General features: G+C 40.3%; 1 protein-coding gene across 1 annotated transcript; it reads left to right on the top strand.

Moving 5' to 3' along the window:
• The first annotated feature begins 505 nt into the window (after positions 1–505).
• piwil2 (piwi-like RNA-mediated gene silencing 2) lies at positions 506–20,465 on the top strand. The gene is made up of 24 exons (XM_034691443.1): positions 506–886; positions 4,877–5,302; positions 5,407–5,512; positions 6,302–6,416; positions 6,992–7,173; positions 7,380–7,467; positions 7,811–7,921; positions 8,365–8,482; positions 8,700–8,824; positions 9,080–9,160; positions 9,254–9,367; positions 10,560–10,748; positions 10,947–11,031; positions 11,434–11,526; positions 13,519–13,659; positions 13,949–14,062; positions 14,253–14,441; positions 15,104–15,205; positions 15,331–15,447; positions 15,585–15,673; positions 16,032–16,137; positions 16,533–16,786; positions 17,050–17,157; positions 19,838–20,465. The coding sequence occupies exons 2-24, from the start codon at positions 4,898–4,900 to the stop codon at positions 19,992–19,994; spliced, it is 3,189 nt and encodes a 1,062-aa protein (XP_034547334.1). The 5' UTR covers positions 506–886; positions 4,877–4,897; the 3' UTR covers positions 19,995–20,465.
• The last annotated feature ends 2,518 nt before the right edge of the window (positions 20,466–22,983 follow it).

Below are 22,983 nucleotides of genomic sequence, written 5' to 3'. Positions count from 1 at the left end.
CTTATCTAACTTTTGTCTTTCTCTTTGTGTTTAATAGTGTAAAACAAAACCAATACAGCCATCCCCTTACCCCCTTTTTTATTTATTTATTTACTTTAATTTTCTTTAATATGTGTGGCCTACATATACATATACATGTGCCTATGTGCATAATTATGAATTTTTGTATATCAGTATGGTATGATATGTCTCTCATTAGACGAGTTGTTATGTTCACTGTTTTTTGCTGTAAATAATCTGTCAAATTTGTGTTTTTTGTCTGAATTTGTTTTGTCTGGGGTTTTTTGTTGTTGTTTGTTTGTTCTGCTTTGTCTTTTGTTTTGTTTTATTTATTTTTATTTATTTTTATTGTTACGCCATTTATTTGTGTGTCTTTCTTTGAATGTTTGTAAAAACAAATACATTTCAAATAAAAATGATAATAATAAGCAAAGGTAATGTACTACTGAAATTATTGTTTGGCAATCTTACAGGTGCGCCAAAAGTTTAATTTAACAATAGCAGCATTTTAATGTGTCCTCTCAATGTACACATCCAGAACTGCACTTTGTGGTTCTTCCATAAAAGTTAAAACACAAACAGACTTACGCTGTTGTCAAAGTCCTTTTATTTCACATAACATTTAGATCACTACACCACCTGCATACCTTTGATGCAGAGGTGTTCACCACTAGAGGGCGAGAAAGCAGTATCCTCGTATTTCTTGACTCCAGGTTAATTTCACTATTAAAGATTGACGGGTTCATAAACCAATGCCATGCTGAAGAATCTGCTGATTATCCAATGAGGTTATCGGAGGGCAGATACCATTGATCAACCGTCTGAATCTATCAGTCGAGTCACTTTAGCTGCGGATTTCACCAAGAAAGACAGACTTCCACAATATGTGAGTAATTCTCCTATAAAGAAACTATCTACTTGTGTCATATTGGTTAGAATGTGAGAAAAGTTGCTGAGTTTGTTTTAAATTACTTAGGTTTTATTTAATTTATAGTTGTCACCGCCTGCCCGTCTTCTTTCAACACGTGCCGCGTTTAGCCAACACATTACTGTCCAGTTCAGCTAACCTCGGACATGCTAACAAAGCCCTGTGTCAAAGATGTAAGATAAGAAATGATTGATTTGTAGAAGTTAATGACTGAATACGTCGAAGTACTTGAGGAAAGGGTTAGCTGGTAGTGAGGCGCCATAAAGTCGAGTTACAACTTTGAACGTTAGTTTACTGTGAAGTCAGGCGGCGCAATAAATGTACTTACAGTGCACTCAAAATAAAATGTGCACTGCTCATTTACTTGTCAGCCATATGGTTTTAACCATAATTAACAAGAGTTGTTTAAAAAATGTATATATTATTTCACATTGACCTTTCGGTTTAACGACAGTTAGGTATGTAACGTTTCTGTGAATCCCGGATGTAGGGATGAAATAGACCAGGGGCGTCAAACTCATTTCAGTTTAGGGGCCACATACGGCCCAAGTTGATCTGAAGTGGACCGGACCAGTAAAATAATAACATAATAACTTATAAATAACGACAACTCAAAATGTTTCCCTTTGTTTTAGTGAAAAAAAAGTACAAGTACATTCTGAAAATGTTCACATTACATTAACTATCTTTATACAAAACAGCTGTTGTATTTTTTGCCTTTTATGAATCTCATAGTGAGAAGAATATAATACTCTTTAAAAAAAAATAAAAATTTTTTAAATTAAAGTTATATTTTAGGGCTTTTTGCCTTCACTCCATAGGACAGCTGAAGAGAGACAGGACATGTGGAGAGAGAGCTGGAGAAGACCATAGACTGTATAAAATATGTACGTAGTAGTTGTGACGTCACCCATCTGTTTCTGAAGAGCTGTTTTGAGACCAATCGGCTGCGGCAGCCATATTGCTTCTGTCGAGCCAGTGTGACATAAAGAGGCGGGCTTTGAGCCTCCTAGCCAACAGCTGCAGTGTTCCTGCAGGCAGCTGTGTCTCTCATTGGAAGACTAGTAATCTCAATATCTTCTAAATTACCATATTAGAAAAAAATCCACCCCCCTCACAGTGAGAGGACATCGAGAAATTAGCTATTCAGACTACACTCATCTTTTGTACCAGGCTGTAAACATGTTTATTAACGCTGCAAAGATCGTCTTTTCCCCATTCATGTGTATGTGACTTCCGGTACTTCCGGAGCCAGCCTCAAGCGGATCCTCGATGAACTGCAGCTTTTAACACTTCCGCATTGGACTCATATTTTTAGACCGGAGGTTGCCGCTTGGAGAAGACATGCAGGAAATGGTCGCGGCCAATAATCAAGCCGGCGACCCCTGCCTGGGACGAGGACTGTAGCCTCTGTATGTGGGACGCTTAGACCACTAGGCCACCAGCGCCCCAATATTATACTCTTTAAGCCCTGAAACCTGCTGTGAACACACCAAACACACAGGTTTCCTAGTCACCTGATGCACAGAGTGTAATGTTTACTGCAAAAGAACAGATAGATCATAATAATGAACAAGGTTATTATTAGTAAAGGTGATTATTTTGGACCCCTCAGCTCCAGCGTGAACAGTTTGCTTGCTGGACAGTGTTGTATGCAGGGGTGTAGTGTAGGGATGGGTACCTTTCACATTTGAACTGATACGGTGCCGATACCCGGTACCTGGGAATCACTACCGGTACTCAGCGGTACCAATTTTCGGTACTTTTGTGTGTTTATGTGGTAATAAATGTTAATGATTAGTTTAATAATAAAATCTCAAAATTTTTAAATTTAACATATTTATTTAATTTAACATGAAATGTACAGAAACAGGGTTATAAAGCTGATTAGATATATTAGCTGACACGTGCTCGTGGCGTCTAATTGCTCTTTCGGGAGTTTATCAATGAACACACGTGAATGTCTGCGGATGGGAAAAAGTCAGTTCTCCGTCTCTTTATAATAACAGGACAAACAACTTACTAGTTGGGCATTCAGGCACACAGGAACGGTTATAAACAGGGCAGGTAGTCGGAGCGAGAGGGTCTGTCTCGACTTAATCCTCCTGCAGCCCTTGCTTCGCGGTGAGTGCGCGCACCCGTCAGCTGCAGGCTTCGTTTGGCGCGCTCCCGTGCAGAGAGCAGAGACGTCCACCCGATTAGTCACGAACTTTATAACAGGGCAAAAGTATGGAAAATCGCCTATTCTTCCACTCCCTCACAGTCACAAGGATGCGTTTAGGTACCGAAACATGGTACCGTTTGATTTTACGTGAATCGGTACGCGACGTAGTACAGACGGAATTCAGTCGGTACCTATAAAAGTACCGAATTTGGTAACCATCCCTAGTGTAGTGTTAGTGTTTGGAGTTAGTGGATCATCTTATAGTTCTCTAAAGTCTTTATGAATCTCAATCTGATTATGCAAACAGCAAGTAATCTATTTTCTCACTTTGAGAAAAAAAAAGTCCCAGGGAAAAAAGCGCCGCTCAGATGCGCTCCTTCAGCACTATGATTTTTTGACCCCAAGAGGACAAATTTAAAATAGTAGTTACTTTTATTAAAAAACTGCAGTTAATGTTTTCTCTGTAATATTTTCACTTTGCAAAGTCGTTCCGCGGGCCGGATTGGAACCTCTGGCGGGCCAGTTTTGGCCCGCGGGCCGCATGTTTGACACGCCTGAAATAGAACTTCAGTTCTGGTTTGAACCATTGTTTTTTGGGTTTTAATTGTTGTTTGTTTGTATATGGAATGCTGAGTTTTAGTTCATAAGTTTTATTGTCCATTTTAGTCTTTTGCTATATGAGATACCTGTCAGAAAAATAATTGCGAAATAAAAGCTCATAACAACATGGATGCATACCAACTACTTATCCCTAAACTATGATAAATCCGACCTCATAATCATCGGCCCCAAGTCCCTCACAAATCCCATTCCAAATTTCAGTCTCGCATTCAATAACTCAACTCTATCTCCTGCACCTCACATCCGTAACCTTGGAATCATTTTTGACAGCAACCTTTCTTTTCAACACCACGTCACTTTTTCCACCTTAGAAACATAGCCGCCTCCGCCCATTCCTATGTTTCCCTGCTGCCGAAACACTTATCCATGCATTCATCACATCCCGTTTAGATTACTGCAACAGCATCCTTTACGGCACATCTTCCTAAGTCCTCAATAAACTGCAATACATTCAGAACTCTGCTGCACACTTCCTCACCTGCACACGCTCCCGTGACCACATCACCCCCGTCCTCCAACATCTTCATTGGCTCCCCATCCCCTACCGCATACAGTTTAAAATCCTCCTCCTCACCCACGAAGCCTTCCACCACCAGGCCTCTTCCTACCTCGCTGACCTCCTCCACCATCACACTAACCTGCATTCCTAATATGCCAACCTGCTGTCTCCACCTCATAGAACCAAGCGCCTGGGGGGGACAGAGCCTTCTCCATAGTTTCCCCCACCCTCTGGAACCCTCTCCCCACTCATATCCAAAACTGCTCTGACCTTTCAACATTCAAACCTCGATTATAAAACTCACCTTTTTAAGTTGGCTTTTAATTTGTGATTGTACTGTTGTTTTGTTTTGTTTGAATTGTATTCCTTGCTTGTATTGATTTTAACAATTGTACAGTGTCTTTGAGTTTTTTAAAAGCATTATATGAATAAAATGTATTATTATAACATTAGATTTATTGCAGCTCTAGACTAAATAAAGTGCTGCATGCAGGAACTGTATACTTTATGAAGTACTTACTTAGTGTCCCAGTTGGCAGGTAAAGATAATTCTGTATGGTATAGACTTCCCTTTTCACACATCATATCCCTTGGTACCATTCGATTGATTATGAGGTTTGCTAACCCTTGGTTTCCTTGTGCTGTTGGCCCATCTTGTGTCTAGTGGCGATCTCAAACATTGGAGATGGATCCAAACGTACCTCCTGACCTTAGCAGTATGACCGGTGTTCCATTTTTGGGACGCGGAAGAGGACAACAGCCTGAGGAGCCGGCTGTAGGACGTAGTAGAGGGATGCTGCTCTTTGCAGAAGGGCCCGGTTTCGGACGAGCCAGAGGTTTTCTCAGTCCTGGCGTTACCCCACAAGGACGAGGAGTAACTCTACCAGTTACTGGACCAGTGGTTGGAAGAGCTCGAGGAATGCTGCTGCAGCCTGACGACGGAGGACATGGCAGAGGCAGAGGGCTGCTCTTCTCTGCAGATGAACCAAAAGCTGGGGGTGCAATCCTGCCGCAAAACCCGCAGCCACCTCCATGTGAAACCAAGACGAGAGGCCAAAGTGAAGAGACTCCGGCTTTGATAAGGAAAGAGGTTGGTTTTTAAGATATTTTTATGGTCAGAAGTAATGTGTCCTTATCTCATAAAAAAATGATTACCCTCTGTTAAGAGCTGCTAAGATTTTTCTTTGCTTACAGGTTGACTTACCAACACACAGCCAAAGTTCCCCCCTCGTCTCAATGTTTAGAGGAATGGGTATCGAGCCCTCAATGACCTCATGGGGCAGAGGAACACTACCAGTGGGTCTGTATTTTAACCTTTTTTCATTCTTATTTCAGAGGGAATTATTTCTCATGACTGGAATCAAATGTTGGTAGATGGATACTGTTATCTATCGTACATTAACAATGTCTTAACGTAAACCTTTGGATAAGGGCTGCGTGACATATCTTTCTACAATCACAGGAGGTACTATGATGTCAATCATTTGTTCAATCATATTCCTAATACCGTCACTCTTTAAGCACTCGATGCAAAATGAAAACTTGACAGTTTTTTCTTCCAAGATGAATCTAAAAGAAGAGTCCTGTCTCATGTTACCTTAGTGCACTTCTTCCCCAGATCATAGTCATCTGACCACTGTGCATGCAGAGGGCAGGTAACATGACTCTAAACAAGCACAGGACCCTGCTGCATTCACAGATACCTTGGCTTGATGCTTTTGATAGACACACAGTTATGCAAGGCAGCTTTTCAGTGCATGTTTTTCCATCATCAACATTACCTCATACCTGTTAACAGAGCGAATGTTCTGCCAGTGCTTGCTTTAAGTTGTTTTCTTTTCTTTCTGGTTGGGGAGTTGCTAAAATAAATTTGGGATCAATATCATTAAAGAAAGTTTCCTTTACGAATTGAGACCACTAAGACACAAAAGCAAGGGAGTGAGTGACCCCTGTTCAAGGTCATTGAAGATTAAAAAAACCTTAATAGGCTGACATGCTATGATTCGTTAGGATGCGATCAGCTGCTGATTTGGTTTGGTCAACATTGCTGCAGATACAGAGGAACCATGGGTAACTGCTTTTTTTACAGGTAGAGGAGCAGTTGGAGATATTGGAGATGTGAAACTGCAGGGTTCCCTATTAGGTGTCATCAGTAGCCCAGAAGTCACTGGCCAACCAGAGGAAGTGATGGGAAGAGGGACCAGGTAGGTGGCAACGAAAAGACAAAATGCACTGAGTTGAGTAATTTGCACATTATTTCAAATGCATGTCATAAAAATGCAATTAAACACACCAACAACCCATTTTTGAATCAATACTAATCTAAAAGCAAAAACTGATAAGTAAAGCCTTCATGACGGTTGGAATTGTTGTAGATTAGTTGTGTAACAGTGCTTCAGTTCTTTAGTTGGGGCTTTGAGGTCCTGCTTTTGTTTTGTAGTCTTTCAGTAAAGTGTTGGTGTACCTTGAAGTGGTGTGGTAGTTTAGGAAGAGTTTCTGTCTGTAAACTTCAGCTTTTAACTTCAATGTATTGACTCAAAGAGAGGGACAGTGTATCTCACAATGGTTAGCCTTGAGACTTTAACTGTAGAAAGTACTCACAATTTTGATTCCTGATAATGGGATCAGTGAACACCTCAAAGACATGTATCCTTTGAATTTAGGATCGCTTTATTGTCATCAAAAGAGATCCCTCTTCATTTTCAAATTATCTTTAACACAGAAGTATTGTAACCACAATCTGACTTAAAAGCTGACAAGTAACTCTGGCTTGTTGCAGTGTCCATGCCCGGAGTTTTTCCCCTCAGACGATGCTTGGGCTTGGAAGAGCAGCGATGCCACAGCTTGGCGCAGGAAGAGGACGTGCTATTCTACCTTCTCTTTCTCCTGGTCGACTCGAGTCATTTTCAGCAGCCCCCGAAAAACAAGCAACCCCCTTTCCCCTTCAGTCTTCACCAGCTGGTAGGGAAACTTGTGAAAAACGCGTCTAATAAATCATCAGCATAGCAACATGTAGAACAAATCATTTTGGTATGCTCTTGATTGAAAAAAAGTTTCAGTTACATGGTGACTTTTATGAAAATACTTCTATGCGGTTAAAGTTTATTATGATATTTTGATACTAAGTCTCTGATAACTTTATCTCACTTGCACACACTGTGGAGCAGCAGTGCCTGAGGTTCCTGCTGCCCAGGCAGGGCTGGAGACGCCTGCTACTTCCCCACCAATGACGGAGCTGAAAATGGAGACAGTTTGGTCTGTACATTTATTTTTCTGCTATAGACACACCTCTAAGGGCCTTGACACACCAAGCTGACCTCTAACTATCATTATGTGTCAGTAGTACACGCATGCACCACTGTAAGTAGCTGTGAGCTAAGCTTAGATCAGTGAATCTTTACACCCTTACGAGCCAACAGCGTGCACAATGGTTGTTTGCAGGCCTTTTAATGTGGTTTTGTTGATGTGACTAAGTGCCACATTTTATAGATCTGAAGCTTTTCTGTCAGTGACATTGTGGCCTTAAGATTTACAGAAATGTAAAACTTATAACCATAAAGAAACTGACTGCCCTAACTCTTCTTTGCTCTCTGGTTAGTGACCCTCTGAACAAAGCTGGAACAAAAGGAGCTCCGATAACAATTGGCTCAAACCACATTACGATTCGCTGCAAGAATGAAGCTGTTTACCAGTACCATGTCACATTCAGGTAAGGTTCATGTAGCACTTGCATGTTTTCCTTCATTTGAGAAAATAACTGGTTATTATAATGAAAGAACAATCTGTGTTAAGCCCTTATTTCCATTTAAGAGCTTGTTCTGTTGACATGGCAAAGCTAAAACTAGACTGAAGCACCAACCAGAGGAGATGTGCTTTAAGTCACAATCATTTAATGCCAAAGCAACTCTTATTTATTTATTTTTTTGCTGTATGTTGTATTAAAGTTTCCAAACAATAGAAAACTGTTACAATAATATAAATCACAAATCAATTGAATGGACAACAAACAATACAAAAGGTAAACAAGCACTCCGACAGGAAGACAAAAACAAACAGCAGCACTTTTAAAACCCAGTGTCAGTGGGTTGTGTTGATTTGAATGGAGAAAACTATCGTTTCTAGTAGTCCTTCATATTTAATATTTTCTTCCAGTCCAAATGTTGAATCAATGGCGATGCGTTTCGGCATGATGAAAGATCACCGCCCGACCACAGGGGAGGTTGTGGCTTTCGATGGCTCCATTCTCTACCTGCCTGTTAAGCTGAAAGAAGTAGGTGACAGTTGATGTTTTAATGCTGCTAGCTTACCAAAGAGCTTAGTTTGGATATCAACATTATCTCTTGTCATAGGGGAGAAAGATGTTTTTAAATGATTTAGATTATTGTGTCTGGAGATGACTGAATATTCATTGTGTTAAACTATACAGCACAAAATCTGTTGCATTTTTCCTGCTTGTTTTTTCTTCATACTGTTGTGATGACTTGCAGGTGGTGCTCCTCAAGAGTTTGAGACGGACCGACAACGAGGAAATACAGATCAAAATCAAGATGACAAAAATTTTGCCTCCCCACTCTGATCTGTGTCTCCCCTTCTACAACGTGGTGCTCAGGAGGTATTTGCACAAAAGTGCTTACAATGTTAGCTCAGGGGTCAACCACTTTTTCTTAAGTTTGTGCATAAATGATTCAACTGAAAATAAACTCTGTCAAGTGGGAATGGTTGGTTTAAAAAACGAAGATTTCAGCTTGTATCCATGAAAGCCTTGGATGAAATAAACTTAGAAACTGCAATTTTGCATATTTTTCTACCATCAGATATCACTACTTGGATGATCAAATTACACAAAATCATTGGGTGTTTCTTTTAGGGTTATGAAAATCATCGGACTGAAGCTGGTGGGACGAAATCATTACAACCCAGAAAATGCAGTTGTTCTTGGAAAGCATCGGTAATTATGAGGTTGTTTTTTAACAGCAGGTGGCAGGAACAAGGTAATGTAAGGTCATCTCCAGGCCATTCATCATCCTGTTTGTTTCTGTAGCCTGCAGGTGTGGCCTGGCTACTCGACCTGCATCAAGCACACTGATGGGGGCTTGTACCTGAATGTGGACGTGTCTCACAAAGTCTTGCGGAACGATTCAGTGCTGGATGTCATGTGAGTTCCCCATAAACATGGATTACCCCTATGTCGGAGCTTTCATGTCTAACTGGTGCTTAAAGCGCTTTGCATTGCATCATATGCTATCAAATATTAACTGAACGTGATGTTGACATGTTGTGTAAATTGCAGATCTGATCATAAGGATCTATTCTGATCTCATAAAAACCGAAGGCTATGATAGCTGTGCACTATTTGTTGCAGAGTGTCTTGCACAAGGACACTTCAATATGCAGACTGGAGCAGCTTTAGGTAGAACAAAAATGTTAAGTTTCAGGGAATTCGAAATGATAGCTTGTTGGAAAACAAGCTGACTGGAGAAGGAGGCACAACAAACACAGCCATATGAACAGTCAAAAAAGAGAACCATAATGTTAGATAGAAACGGAGGACTAATTTGTTTAATTGTGGCAACAACAAAACATGTCCTTTGACACACCACATCAAACTATTGATCAGAAATTGCTAGCCAAGTGGATGAACTAGGTAGCTAATCAGCTAGCAATATTAGTTTGAACAGCCATTCTGTTGTCCACCATGATTGTTTACCTTTAAGTCCACTTTTAAGACTGGTTGTAATTTGATGTAATCTGTTAGTGTGGTGTGCTGTATTGGCTGACTCATTACGCTCTACACAATGTAGGGAACTATACTGTTAAATCTGTCATTTGTCGTTTTGTGTGGGGTCTCACATTTTCATCATCTGTAAAGATCTTTAAGCCTGGGCAAAGCTTTATGAAGCCTTAACAGTGAGCTATGAGTTGTCAGTTTTAGGTGATGCTGTTTGAGGAGTAAATAAAGTCAAGAGAGTAGTTTTTTTTCTCCCTCCTGTTTGTGTGCTCAGTCATGGCCCTATAAGTTTAAATATTAAGAATAGCAATACCAAAAGTAGCAGAGCTTATAAATATAATATGATGTGGTATATTCATATGTATTTAAATAGCTGTTTGCAAGATGTGATGTTCTTGGTGTAATGTCCTGTGAATACCTCAACCACTTTAACTCTCTCCTCTAGGACTATGGTTGGATTATTGGGTTAGTGGGAGGGTAGCGGTATGCCGAGTGCAACAGCCTGATTGCATTCATTAACTATTTATATACAAATAGTCTTGACCTTGATTTTGTGCTTTCTATTTAAAAGAAAATGTTAAAAGTAGACACATGGCCTCTCTCCCCTGCTGTCTTCCAGGAATATGCTGTACCAGCAGACCAAAGAGAACTTCCAAGATGATTGCACCAAAGAGCTCCTTGGCAGCATCGTCATCACCCGCTACAACAACCGCACCTACCGCATTGATGCCATCGAGTGGAACAAGTCACCCAAAGACACCTTCACTTTGATGGATGGCACACAAACCACATTTGTGGAGTACTACAGGTGAGACTGATCCGTCCAATTACTCATTAAAACTTTAGAGATGAAATAACAGATGGTTTTCTGCCATGCATGGGACAGAGTTTGATTCAGAGCAGCAGTGAAAGTCTTTGGTATATCTATATTTTTCATATGTTGGTTGGTTGCTTTATTTCATTTTGAACACCTTTTGATTGTCATTACATTGCCACATTTGAACAGCAAGAACTATGGAATTAAAATCAAAGAGATGGACCAGCCTCTGCTTCTGCATCGGCCAAAGGAGAGAGCCAAACCTGGAGGGAAGGTAAAACCTGACTTTAACGTCATTATTGTAACATAATAACTCCTGCTTCAGTTACTGTCTGCTGCATGTTTGACAGAACAGACGTGACCTAAATTCCTGCATCACACTGCCACCTTGTGGCTACAATAAGCCTTGCATCTTGACTGGTAGTGACCATCATGACCTTTTGAGACAGAGACAACATTAGATTTACAACAACTAAGTTTCCCATCAAGCTGTTCCATAATCTTATGTTGGAGAGATACTCATTTTGCTCAGAAACTGTACTCGGGCATCAGCAACACTTTTCCCATACAGATGATGGGTCTGTGTAATGTTCATTTAACAGCACATCTTACAAAGATGAAAGTGATATCAGACCTAACTGTGCAAATCATTTTGTATTATTGTTTGTTGTTGCAGCAAGTCATCACAGGAGAGATCCTTCTAGTACCAGAGCTTTCCTTCATGACGGGGATCCCAGATAAAATGAGGAAGGACTTCAAAGCTATGAAGGTACATCTGATGTTTCGGCACAGTGATCTTCCTATAACAAGCCTGACCCTCATACCTTCAAACACCATACTTACACTTTTTATCACCACCTACACCTACACCTACACCTATCCACTGCAGCCCTCCATTTTTCGATTTTTTTTCTCCAACTGAGTAGTCATGTTAGGTTTCTGAAGATTGCCTGCTAGCTTATAATTATTATTTTTAGCATCACTGGAGTCATGTAGTTCACACTTTAACCATTTTAATGAAATCATCTATACATACGATGAATTGCGTGTGGTAGTAATATAGCAAATGTAAATTAGGGCAACTTCAAAGACTACAACAAGTTAACAATGCTGTTCAATTATACAAAGTTTTGGTGTAGAATTATTTAGTCTGCACTGTCAGATTGTTACCATTGATTAGAATTTGACTGATAAACTTTGCACATCTCTGTTTTAATTACGTCACTGTAAAAGTAAGACTGTAGACACTTCAAGCCCCAAACTCAAGGACACCCGGATTCCCATGCAGTGTGTCTGGTGTCTAAGATTAGAAAGCTATGAATATTAATGTGTGTCATCACTGTAGATACAGGTGTGAAAACTATTGTATAAAAATTAGGGATGCAATGATATCAAAATCTCACAGTACGGTATCGTCACGGTATTAAGGCCACGGTATGGTATTATTGCGATATTGTCAAAAAAATAAGATGACTTTGGAAAAAATTTCATAGTGTGGAAAATTAAGTGCCAGGAATGATAAGGATAAACATACTTACTGTAATTGAACACAAACATAATGCTCAAATGTTCTAATCACATTTATTACTACCAAATAGGGCTGTCAAAATTACACCAAAATGACATTCGAATATTCGCTCTAAAAAACCCATAGGTTCGAACCATTTGAATATCTATATTTGCGCATTATGTCAATAACAGGTGGACAAACTAATACAAGGAGACATAACTACTTGTATATGTATTTTTATTTAAGATATAACATGCCTAAAACATACCTACACATTACAAAACAAGTAAATGACCTAATGGTCTATACCGTAACACCTTTAAGACCGTAGACCTCTCGCTCGCTCGCCCCCCTCTCTGTGCGCAATGCGCTGAGTGAGTGCTGAACAGTCTATGGTGCTGAGCAAGACTTGTGCGAGCAATTAAAGGTCCCGACTCTTGTCCCTAATATAGGCAGGCTTCATTCAGTGATTGAAGCAAATATTATTAACATTAATTGAAGTTCAATTGAGACCTGTCATGCAGTGCGCACACTCTCAAAGCAGCCGCCGATGTGGTTTTTTTCCACAGTCGAATATTAATTTTCATAATCGAATCTCCGTTTTTTTTTTATATTCGAATTTAGACTATTCGTTGACAGCCCTACTACCAACAGGTCTTTTCAAGTGCAATGAGCAGTGCAGGCACATCCAGTGTTTCAAGTAACAAGCAAATAAAAAAAAATCCCTTTTAAATCCCTCATTGTCCACCACTGAAAACGGCTGCAGGGGGATGATTCATCAAGTGCCTTCTCATATTACTTGTATTCCCCGACTCGTAGACGATCGCAGTCTGGCAGTGTCTGCAAACAGTTTTTTGCATGTCCGTCATGTTTTCTGCTCGATTGTTTTTGTTTACTGCAAAACCAAAATGCGTTCATACTTCAGTTTAAACTTGGCAGGAGGTTCCACTAGTTTAAGTTTTCCGCTCTGCTCCCCCTCTGTGCTTTCCGTCATCTCTTCCTGCACTGCGCAGGGGATCATGGGAGATGATGTTTGCTTCTCAGACCGGCCCACTCAATGGCGCCAGAAAAAAACTACACTAGCGGGAGTACTCAGAGTCCCTGTTTGATACCGTCACATGCCACAGTATTATTGTGAGAATTTTGATACCGAAATGCCGCAATATTTACAATACCGTTACATCCCTAATAAAAATTGGACAATAAGACACTTGTGGAAATGATTCAGTGAATGAATTTGATATATTCTAGGACCTGACCATGCACATCAATGTGAGCGGAGTGCAGCACACAAACTCCATAAAACAGCTTCTGAAGAACATCAGCACGAACCCCGAGAGCCTGAAGGAGCTCAGCCGATGGGGCCTGGAGATCGGCACAGAAATCTTGATGGTGAGGTCACACTGTTGGAGTAACATTTGTTTTTAATTTTAACTTTGAATGATTTAAATCAAAATATGTTACTTACAAGAATCACTGTAGAGTCTGTATGTTGCTAACAGTTGGAATAGTCAGTGTTGCAAAGAGTCTCTAAAAGGTCTGGAGCGTGTTTTCAACATCACAACCCTTTTGTTTCACCTGAAAACTGTCAGTTATTATTAATGCTCACGTGAAGAAGTTTGGGTTTGTGTCAGCCCCCCCTTCAGACGGTATACATGTGTGTTTGTTTCCTCTCATGCAGATCAAAGGAAGAACTCTTCCCATGGAGACCATCTGTATGCAGGCTTCATCCTTTACCACAGGTGGAAATGTGTCCTGGTCCAGAGAGGTAGTCAGGGATGCTTCAATCAGCTCTGTGAGTATTGGAAAGGAATCTGGCGGGTTCTTCCTCCCTTATATAATCTAGCAAGCAACGGAAAGTCACAAACCCATCCTTACCTTTTGTGTTTCAGTCTGTATTGCCTGTTCTACCTCTTGATTCAGCAAATGAAGATGCTATTTGGAAGCCCATACTTTTTTCACCCACTGACTCGTCTCACTCTTAGGTCCCGATGAACATCTGGGCAATCTTCTACCCTCGCCGCTGTACAGACCAGGCCAAAGAGCTGATTTCCACCTTTAACAAGGTGGCCGGGCCTATTGGGGTGAGACTGGAGCGACCCATTCGTGTGGAACTGAGGGATGATCGCACCGAAACTTACGTCAAGAGCATCCACTCCCAGCTCACCAGTGAGGTATGACATCAAATAAAAGTATCATCATGAGTCATTTCATACAACTTGTATTTGGATGTTGCAATGAACTAGGTTTTCCTGGGCTCTTTGAGCCTGACCTCCTGTCATCACGTATCTGTGTGTATAACACCACCTGTACAATCAGGGAAACAATTCACATAAAATAGTGTTTAGATTTGTAGTAAACAGATATCTGTCTCCGTCCCACTCCTAAAAAATAATCTGTGTCAATTAAGAGCGCTGATTTAATGGTGAGTAACATCCAGTACTTTTGTTCTTTCTCTCTATTTTATACTGTAGCAGGGGTTGCTGCAGTAACAAGACCACACAATGACTGACAGTTGTTCACATCTGATCGCCTCTGGGAACATGTGAAACTGTTAAATGTCAAGTTCTGAATAATTTTTTCAGGTTTTACCAAACGCTGCATTTACACCACAGCTAACTGCTTCTGAACCAAAGTCTGCACGGTGTGACCAAACTCAGTGTCTTTGTCTTTATGACCCCTCTGTCTCTGTCATCTTTATTGAATTTTGTGATGTTTTGCAAAAACAGCTGCGTAAGGTCATCTACCTGTATGTTGAAGTGTTGAGTGTATCTGGCACAGTTGATCCAAGAGTACAGAACCCTTCTTTCTAATCAGTGTGTTCACTTGTTTTCAGCCAAATATGCAGCTAGTGGTGTGCATCATGGTCGGAAACAGAGATGACCTCTACAGTGCCATCAAGAAGCTCTGCTGTGTGAAAAGTCCGATCCCATCCCAGGTCTGTCGAGGGTTCATGTATGACTGAGTACAACAAGAAAGGACAGCGAAGTCTAATCTTTTTTTAGAATGTGTTAATGGTTTCTTACTCTGTATTGTTTGTTTTTGTTCCTAAAATGTTGTCAGGCCATCAACATAAGGACAATTTCCCAGCAACAGAAGTTGATGAGTATTGCCCAAAAGATCCTCCTGCAGATGAACAGCAAGCTAGGAGGAGAGCTGTGGACTGTCAATGTCCCTCTGGTGAGGATCATGTTTTAAATAACAGAAAGAAAAGATTTTATCTAATGGGGCAGGATGGTTCAGAAACACATCTAGATGTTTGTTTTTCTTATCAGGCATGTCAAAAGTAACATTTAACTTCTATCCCATCTGTTTAGAAACACTTGATGGTGGTTGGAGTTGATGTCCACCATGACACCAGTAAGGCACATCAGTCAGTCATGGGCTTTGTTGCGAGTGTGAACAGGTACACTTTATTTTCTCCTTGTTTTGTCCCTTTTTACTCATTTTTTAAAAAAATAAATTCACGATTTCCTAAATTCTTGCATATCGCAAAACACAATGTTGCACTGATGGTTATTATGTTATTTTTTATACAGTTATTATCTGCTAATATTATTGCCACACGCTCAGAACCTTCTATCCCTTGTTGAAATGATGAAAGTGATATATCTAAAGGTTGTGTCTACCAAATATGTTGGCACATCCACAAAATAGAGACGTATAATCTGCAGATTAGAGCTAGGTTTCCGGGCTTTGTTAACACTGGTGCACTGCATCCGTGCTGATTTGAGGTAATTTCAGGTACTTTTCTTTCTCCTCAGCTCTCTGACTCGCTGGTACTCCAGAGTAACTTTCCAGACCCCCACAGAGGAGCTGATCAACGGCTTCAGAGTTTGTTTACTGGCCGCACTGCAGAAGTACTATGAGGTAGATACTGCAGACTTGAGTGACATGCATGTATTTCAATGCATCCCCCTTCACCCTAAACTAATATCAGAAGCCTATGTTATACAACCTATCCAAAATCATACCCCAAACAGCATTTCAACAGTGTTGTTTTGATCTGTGTGATAAAGCAAAGCAGGTGTAACCAGGGCTCTTCTATATGATCTGTGTGGCAGCAGTATTCTGTTAAAACTAAGTAAACAGTGACGTAGATGAGATTGTTGTAAATTTTCTGATGGTTTTCCTTGTACAGTTTTGATTTATGTGACCTTTATTTAGATGTTACCAGGAACACACACACACTCACAGTGATTGATGATGAAAATGTGTTTTAATCCTGCATCTGACACAAGACCTGTAAATGTTTTATTGTGCAGGTGAATCACAACCTGCCAGAGAAGATTGTGGTGTATCGTGACGGAGTGTCAGAAGGTCAGCTGAGGATGGTGGAGCAGTATGAGATCCCACAGTTGATAAAATGCTTTGAGACATTCCCCAACTACGAGCCTAAGCTGGTCTTCATTGTGGTCCAGAAGCGCATCAACACCACACTTTATGCCTCTGCTTCAAACAACTTTGGCTCCCCTCCACCTGGAACTGTTCTGGATCACACTCTGACAAACAGAGCATGGTCAGTCTTTGCCTAAACAAGTGAACAAGCCTTTCAGTTTGTTTTTATATCTCTGAGTATACAAAGTAATCAAACAAGATCTCTTGTGAGCATACCTTTTAAAATATTGCTCTTCTTACGTGAAGTTGACGAAAGTGCCCAAAACCAGCAACGCCTGGTCACAGCAGGGAATTTAAAGCACTTGATGCTGAGGAAACTTTTAAAGAATATCTCCTGATGACTGATCTCTTACACTCTGGATCTTCTGTGTTTTTCACGTTTAGGGTGGACTTTTATCTGATGGCACATCACATTCACCAAGGCTGTGGACTTCCTACACACTACATCTCCTTGTACAACACAGCAAACCTCACACCAGATCATTTGCAAAGGTACTGACTGCTGGTTCATTCTCAACACCGTTACATAATGGAGACATGCTGTTAGTGTTGAGTCTTTGTGATGGTACATTAATGACTATTACAATTCAATCTATGAGGTATTTCGACAAGCACAGTTCAGATTAGGCACAGATGTCTTTATTTGGTTAATATGCTGTAATCATTTTATTATAAGAGAAATGTTTCAACTATAAACTTTACTGAGCCTTACAGATGTCAGATGATGTATTCAAGCATTAGGATCGCATTGTTCCCACAATTAAGAACACCTAAAATCAAAAGGTTAAGTATTAAACAAAATATTTCAAGGATCTTTATTGAGGATTTAAAGAATTGTTACCTGTCTGGAGCAGCATGTTAGACTAGGAAACATTTTACCAACCAGTTGAAATTAGTGAGCAGTGTCATTTTATTGAGTTGGTAAATGTAAGCAAAGGGTTTAACTGGTAAATATCAGGGTAGACATTTATACAGGCAATAAAACAAGAAGCCATCAGATGCTGACTTGTTTATTATGGTATGAGAAGAAATTCAGTATGATCAAATAAAGGACAAAATCCTGCCTCAGCGTATAGCCTGTTTGAAATAAAAAAACAGGGAATAAAAAAAGGGCTGTTATAAATCTTATAGAGATCAAATCATTGTGGAGCTGTTTGATTAGACTTCTTTGAACTGGAGTTCAGGTCGAAGTGCTTGGATGTCAGTTTTAATGATAGCCATGGTCTGACACTAAACATCAGGAGATTCATTCTCATTAAAGGGGTAAAGAGCTTCTGCTCACCTGCTCTTTTGTAATCAAATGAAGAGCTGATCTTCATCATCATCTCTTCTTATCTCCTTTCACACATAAACTGCATTCCTGACAAAGTCCCGACAGTGTCTGGGTGGTGTGCGTCCTTAAATGCACATCGCCAGGACCAGGGGGCAGACGCTCAGCTGGAAGTGAAGCTTCCATCAAAGCGTCTGCCCCCTGGTGGCTGGCTGCAGTATAGGTCAAAAACTCTGTCTCCTCCATTCATTTGAATGGGGCTACAGTCAACTTTAAAAATAAATACATGTCATACGAATGTTTCTCACATCTGTATGCTGTGGTGATATGTAGTTATTATTTGACTGTTTTGTGTTCAAGGCCTCTTTTTTCTGAAAAGTTTATTTTTCGTTAGTTATTAGACTTTAAAAAATGGGGTTTTACTTCTGGATTCACTTTGATTGACAGCTGCAGTAGAGGGAAACTCACTGACGCTATGCTGTTACCGTGGCAACACAGAAATTACCATGGCAACCTCAGAAATCCTCTACAGTGCACTCTGGCTGCACAATGGCTGCACATTGGAACGGGTTTTTTTGGCTTCAAAACCGTACAACATGAAAAGGCAGGGCAACGCTGTCCATTTCATATACAGTCTATGGCCAAGACGTTCATCATGAGCCTTATGCCAAGTTTAGACCTCTGCGTTGAATCAGCGGCAAGCAGACACTGTAGGTCTGAGTGGCCCTGTTTCAATGCAGAAGCCTACGTAAATTGCAACTGTGTCCCGAACAACAACTAACTATTGTTGGTCTGCTGGGAAGCACTGGATTTCTTTGCATTGACCATTCATCAGCTGTACTTTCCATCTCCACCGACCTCTCCTCTCGAGTCCTCTTTGTAATGATTACTGATCTGCACCCCTCTGTAGATGATCAGAGAGATGAGCCCAAGGTGAAAAACTGTCACTACACTAGTGACAGTTGGTCACCCTGGGAGCTCTCCTAAGGGCTGCGATGCTTTGTGAGTAACTTTTATCTTTATCTGGATCTGGTCTCATGACAATAAGAATTTTCCCAGAATTTTGTCACTCTTTGTACTAGGAGCTTTATAAAAATGACCCTGATATGTTGTAAGACCTAGATGTCCTGAAATTATCAAAAGTTAATGTTTGAAAGAGGCTTCTGTTTGTGAGTGTTCCTTTTTAAAACAAACAAGGTTTTTAACATTTTATATGACCACTGAAATCACACCAAGAACATTTTCCATCTCTATATAACTCTTCTTAATAAAGGGCTCTGCCACTGCGCTTATATTGCCAGTTTAGGGTGCACTAATTGCACCCCTGTAATATCTCACCTTCATTATAAACGTCATGCAGGGGTAATTGGTGGGACTATGTTGTCCCTCTGCTGTGCCAGTATAGGAAGTAGTACCAGAGGCACTGCAGGATCACTGTGTACTGCCAGTGCAGGCAGGATACAACAGTGCCATGTGTGTATGCATGTTTAAATGTTTCTGTGCGTGAAGCTCCCCAGCATGTGTTTACACATCCCGTGTTGACCCAACACCATATCGCAGCATCAAATGACACTCTGGGACATTAATATTATTCAGTTTGGGGACCAATATGAAAAGGCGTGACCACGGAGGAGCTTTTTACGGCGCTGTTGTGGACTTGTAATATAATGGGAGCAGAAGCCTCTGCTGACAATGATCTGGATGAAGATCTAAGTTGGTTGCGACACATTGGCTACTTTAAACATATTTCCATGAAAATGGAAGCATGTGCATTGGTCAACATATGTTTGGGTGCTACAAAGTCTGTTTTCCTTCTACTTCATTGACGTATTGCTTTGCTTTGTGGGAATCTTAGAATAGCTCCTGAACACATTTAACATTGTGACTTTCATTCCACACCAGGCTGACCTTCAAGATGTGCCATTTGTACTGGAACTGGCCAGGCACCATTCGAGTACCAGCACCATGCAAGTATGCCCACAAACTGGCTTACCTGTCAGGCCAGTACCTGCACTCAGAGCCAGCCATCCAACTTTCTGACAAGCTGTTTTTCCTCTGAGCTGCACAGGCAAAGAGCTTGGGTTACAGCAAAACCAGCTGTGCTGAAAAAAAGCAAAACAGACTGTCATAAATGGTCGTGTAGTTTTCACAAGGTTTGTGCATGTTCATTCTTCATTGTGCACTATGTTTATAGTTAACAGCATAAAGAGCAAAAGAGTCTGCAGAGATCAGGTTAGGGTGGACGAATGGGTTTGACACAGATGTTCTACACTGCACACTGGGCTTTGAGTCCTGTGCAAACCGAAAGTAAATGCTGAAATATTATTTTATTCAAACCATTTTGCTCATTCTCAACATCCCTTCTGCTGCCTTCAAATAACCAAAATACGACTGAGACAGACAAAAAGCTTGGATATGCAAGAATTTTGCAAATCTAGGATTATCATATAGTCATTACAAATATATCATTCAAACAAGTCATTACTAACAAGTGGCAATCAAGATTTATACACGTGCATGTATAGAGATAAAAAAAAAAGGTCCTGACTCTACAGATTACTCTGTTCTGAATTATACAATTTTATATGTTGTATATGTTTACGTATATTTTAAGTTTGTTGTAGGAAAAAAGAAAAGTTAAGTTTTAAATAAGGTCGGTTTGAAATTTCTGCTTTTATGTTCTATATGTTCAGATATTTTTTCTTGACAGTTTGCTATGATTAAAGGATTTTTGTGCTGTCCAATCATTTTAGTAATTGGTGTAAAAACAAAATCAAGGTGTTGTCTTGAAAGACGGGATATACTTTTGGACACTATTACATTACCAACATTTGAGACCTCAGAACCATTGAACCGTTGTGAACAGCAGCCTCTACCCCTCTGGTAAGTATTTCTATAACACAGTAAACCTTACTGCTGGAATATGTTTCCATTCACCCAAAACTCAATTTGGACTCCACTGATCTTTGATTCTTTACTCATTTCTTCTCAAATGTATGGAAAAGTTTGGTCGACGAATGCGTAACTGAATGATAAAGGGGATTCATAATGTTGGTAAATGACTCGGTGGAAGATCAGGGATGAGGCAGTAGTGATTTCAAAGCCAACTTAAACATCTCCAGTGACCTCAAATAGTTTTCTTTTGGGGTCCTGAGCAATGAAAACGTTGATGGGGATTGATTTAAACTGTCTCAGTAAAGCGTCAGAGACTGGCTGTGAAGCTCACCAGTAAGTATCTGGTGACCAAGCCTGACCCTTTGTGCCCTGCCAGCCTGAAAGCTTTATAAAGACGACGCACAGTGGGCCAACAATGTGCTGGCAAAGACCAGGACCATGGTGTCCCGAACCCCAGCATTGAACCGGTTCTTAGAATGTGAAGCATTACCTCTGATGGGGAAGAAACGGGCTGGTTCAGGAGTTTGCACATTATCAACCATCTGAAGAGATGCCTCCAGCAGTTTTCAGCTCTAAAAGGAAGCATTCTTACCGGGTTGCATGTTTTTGCTGTAAAGGGAGTTTTCCTTATTTACAACACAGACTTTATTACATTTAGGGTCATGTTCTTCACTGCGTGGTTGTGTGTGTTTGTATCTGTAATGGTTTAATGTTGTGGAAAGATCTTTCGAGAAAAATACATTTTGACCCCAAGGGACTTGCTGCTTAAAGAAAAAGCTAAATATAAACCACTGTCCATGGGAACCGTCAGAGATCCAAGAGGAGGAACCGGAAAATGTTGCTTGAGAGAGGCAGTGGAGCTAACTTGCTTTACGTGATGACAACTGATGTCCCTGTTTTTAAGGAAAGGGGATGTCTACACAAAATAACAAAATTGGTGTGTGTGAAATGATAACGTAGACATTGTTTACCTTGCTGTCTAGAGCAGGGGTTCCTAAACTTCTCAGCCCACGATCCCCAAAATATAGGTGCCCAAGACTTGAGACCCCTGCTGTCCCTCAAAGTGATTTAATGCGACTTCATTTAGCTGGTCTGCAGAAAATCAGCCAACTTATATGAGCATGTGTCTGTTTCCTGTGTCACTATGAATGAACCTACTGCTACCTATGCTTTTGATAATTAACTGTTCACTAACCCTTAACTTAGGAGTCATTCAATAAGAAAGGCAGAAAACTCCTTACATTTTCTATTTTCAAGGTTTTATTTAAAGTTTAGCTAGTATTTTTGTTGATTTTTTTTTTTACTATAATGGGTAAAATGTACTATTTTTAGATAAGTAAGAAAGAAAAAAAACATTCCGGAAGACATCTCACGACCCCCCATTTGTGTCTCACGACCCCCCAGGGGTCCCACGGTCCGACCCACACTTTGGGAACCCCTGGTCTAGAGGATCCAAATAACCAATGAACTGTGTGCTCATATCATGCCAGAACAGTGCAAAATAAGCAAGTGTCATGAAGTTCAAAGGAAATGCCATGATCTATGGGCTTGCATCATGGTGTATTTTGTTTTGTTTTTTCATCAGAAAATGTAACTATTTACTTAGTGAATCTTTATTTAACCAGGAGAATTTCATTGGGTTAAAAAAAAATCTCCTTTTTAAAATTTTCCTAGCCACGACAGGCAGCAGCACAGTTAACAAGGTTCTGACAAAGAGCTTCATCCAAACTTTACACAGGAGGTGATTATAATACACTGAAACATAGAATGAAAAGTCAAAAGATATTATCACAATCAGAAATACTTCAGGCAGAACCTCTACAACTGGATGTGTCTGCTTCCAAGTTATTCAAAAGCACATTAAAAACATCCAATGACACCAGATCCTGGTTCAGCTCTTTTTGTAAATCATTCCACACTGACAAGTCTTTGGTTTCTATCTCACTTCTAACCTCTGTGACAGATGGTAAAAAAAGGTCCTGGAGCAAACGAGTTCTTGTTCTGTTCTGTCTGATATTGATTAAATGGTGACCATGTGCCACAGGCAGCCGGTAAGTCCTTAGTTCAAGATTCAAAGATCCAAAGGTTTTTATTGTCAATTTTCACTGTATATACGAGACATACAGGAAAAACGAGATGCTGTTTCTCTTTTC

The sequence above is a fragment of the Notolabrus celidotus genome, chromosome 9, assembly GCF_009762535.1.
Source record: "Notolabrus celidotus isolate fNotCel1 chromosome 9, fNotCel1.pri, whole genome shotgun sequence".
NCBI lineage: Eukaryota > Metazoa > Chordata > Actinopteri > Labriformes > Labridae > Notolabrus > Notolabrus celidotus.
Note: the sequence above shows the minus strand (reverse complement) of the source record. Positions and strands in the feature narration are given on the sequence as shown.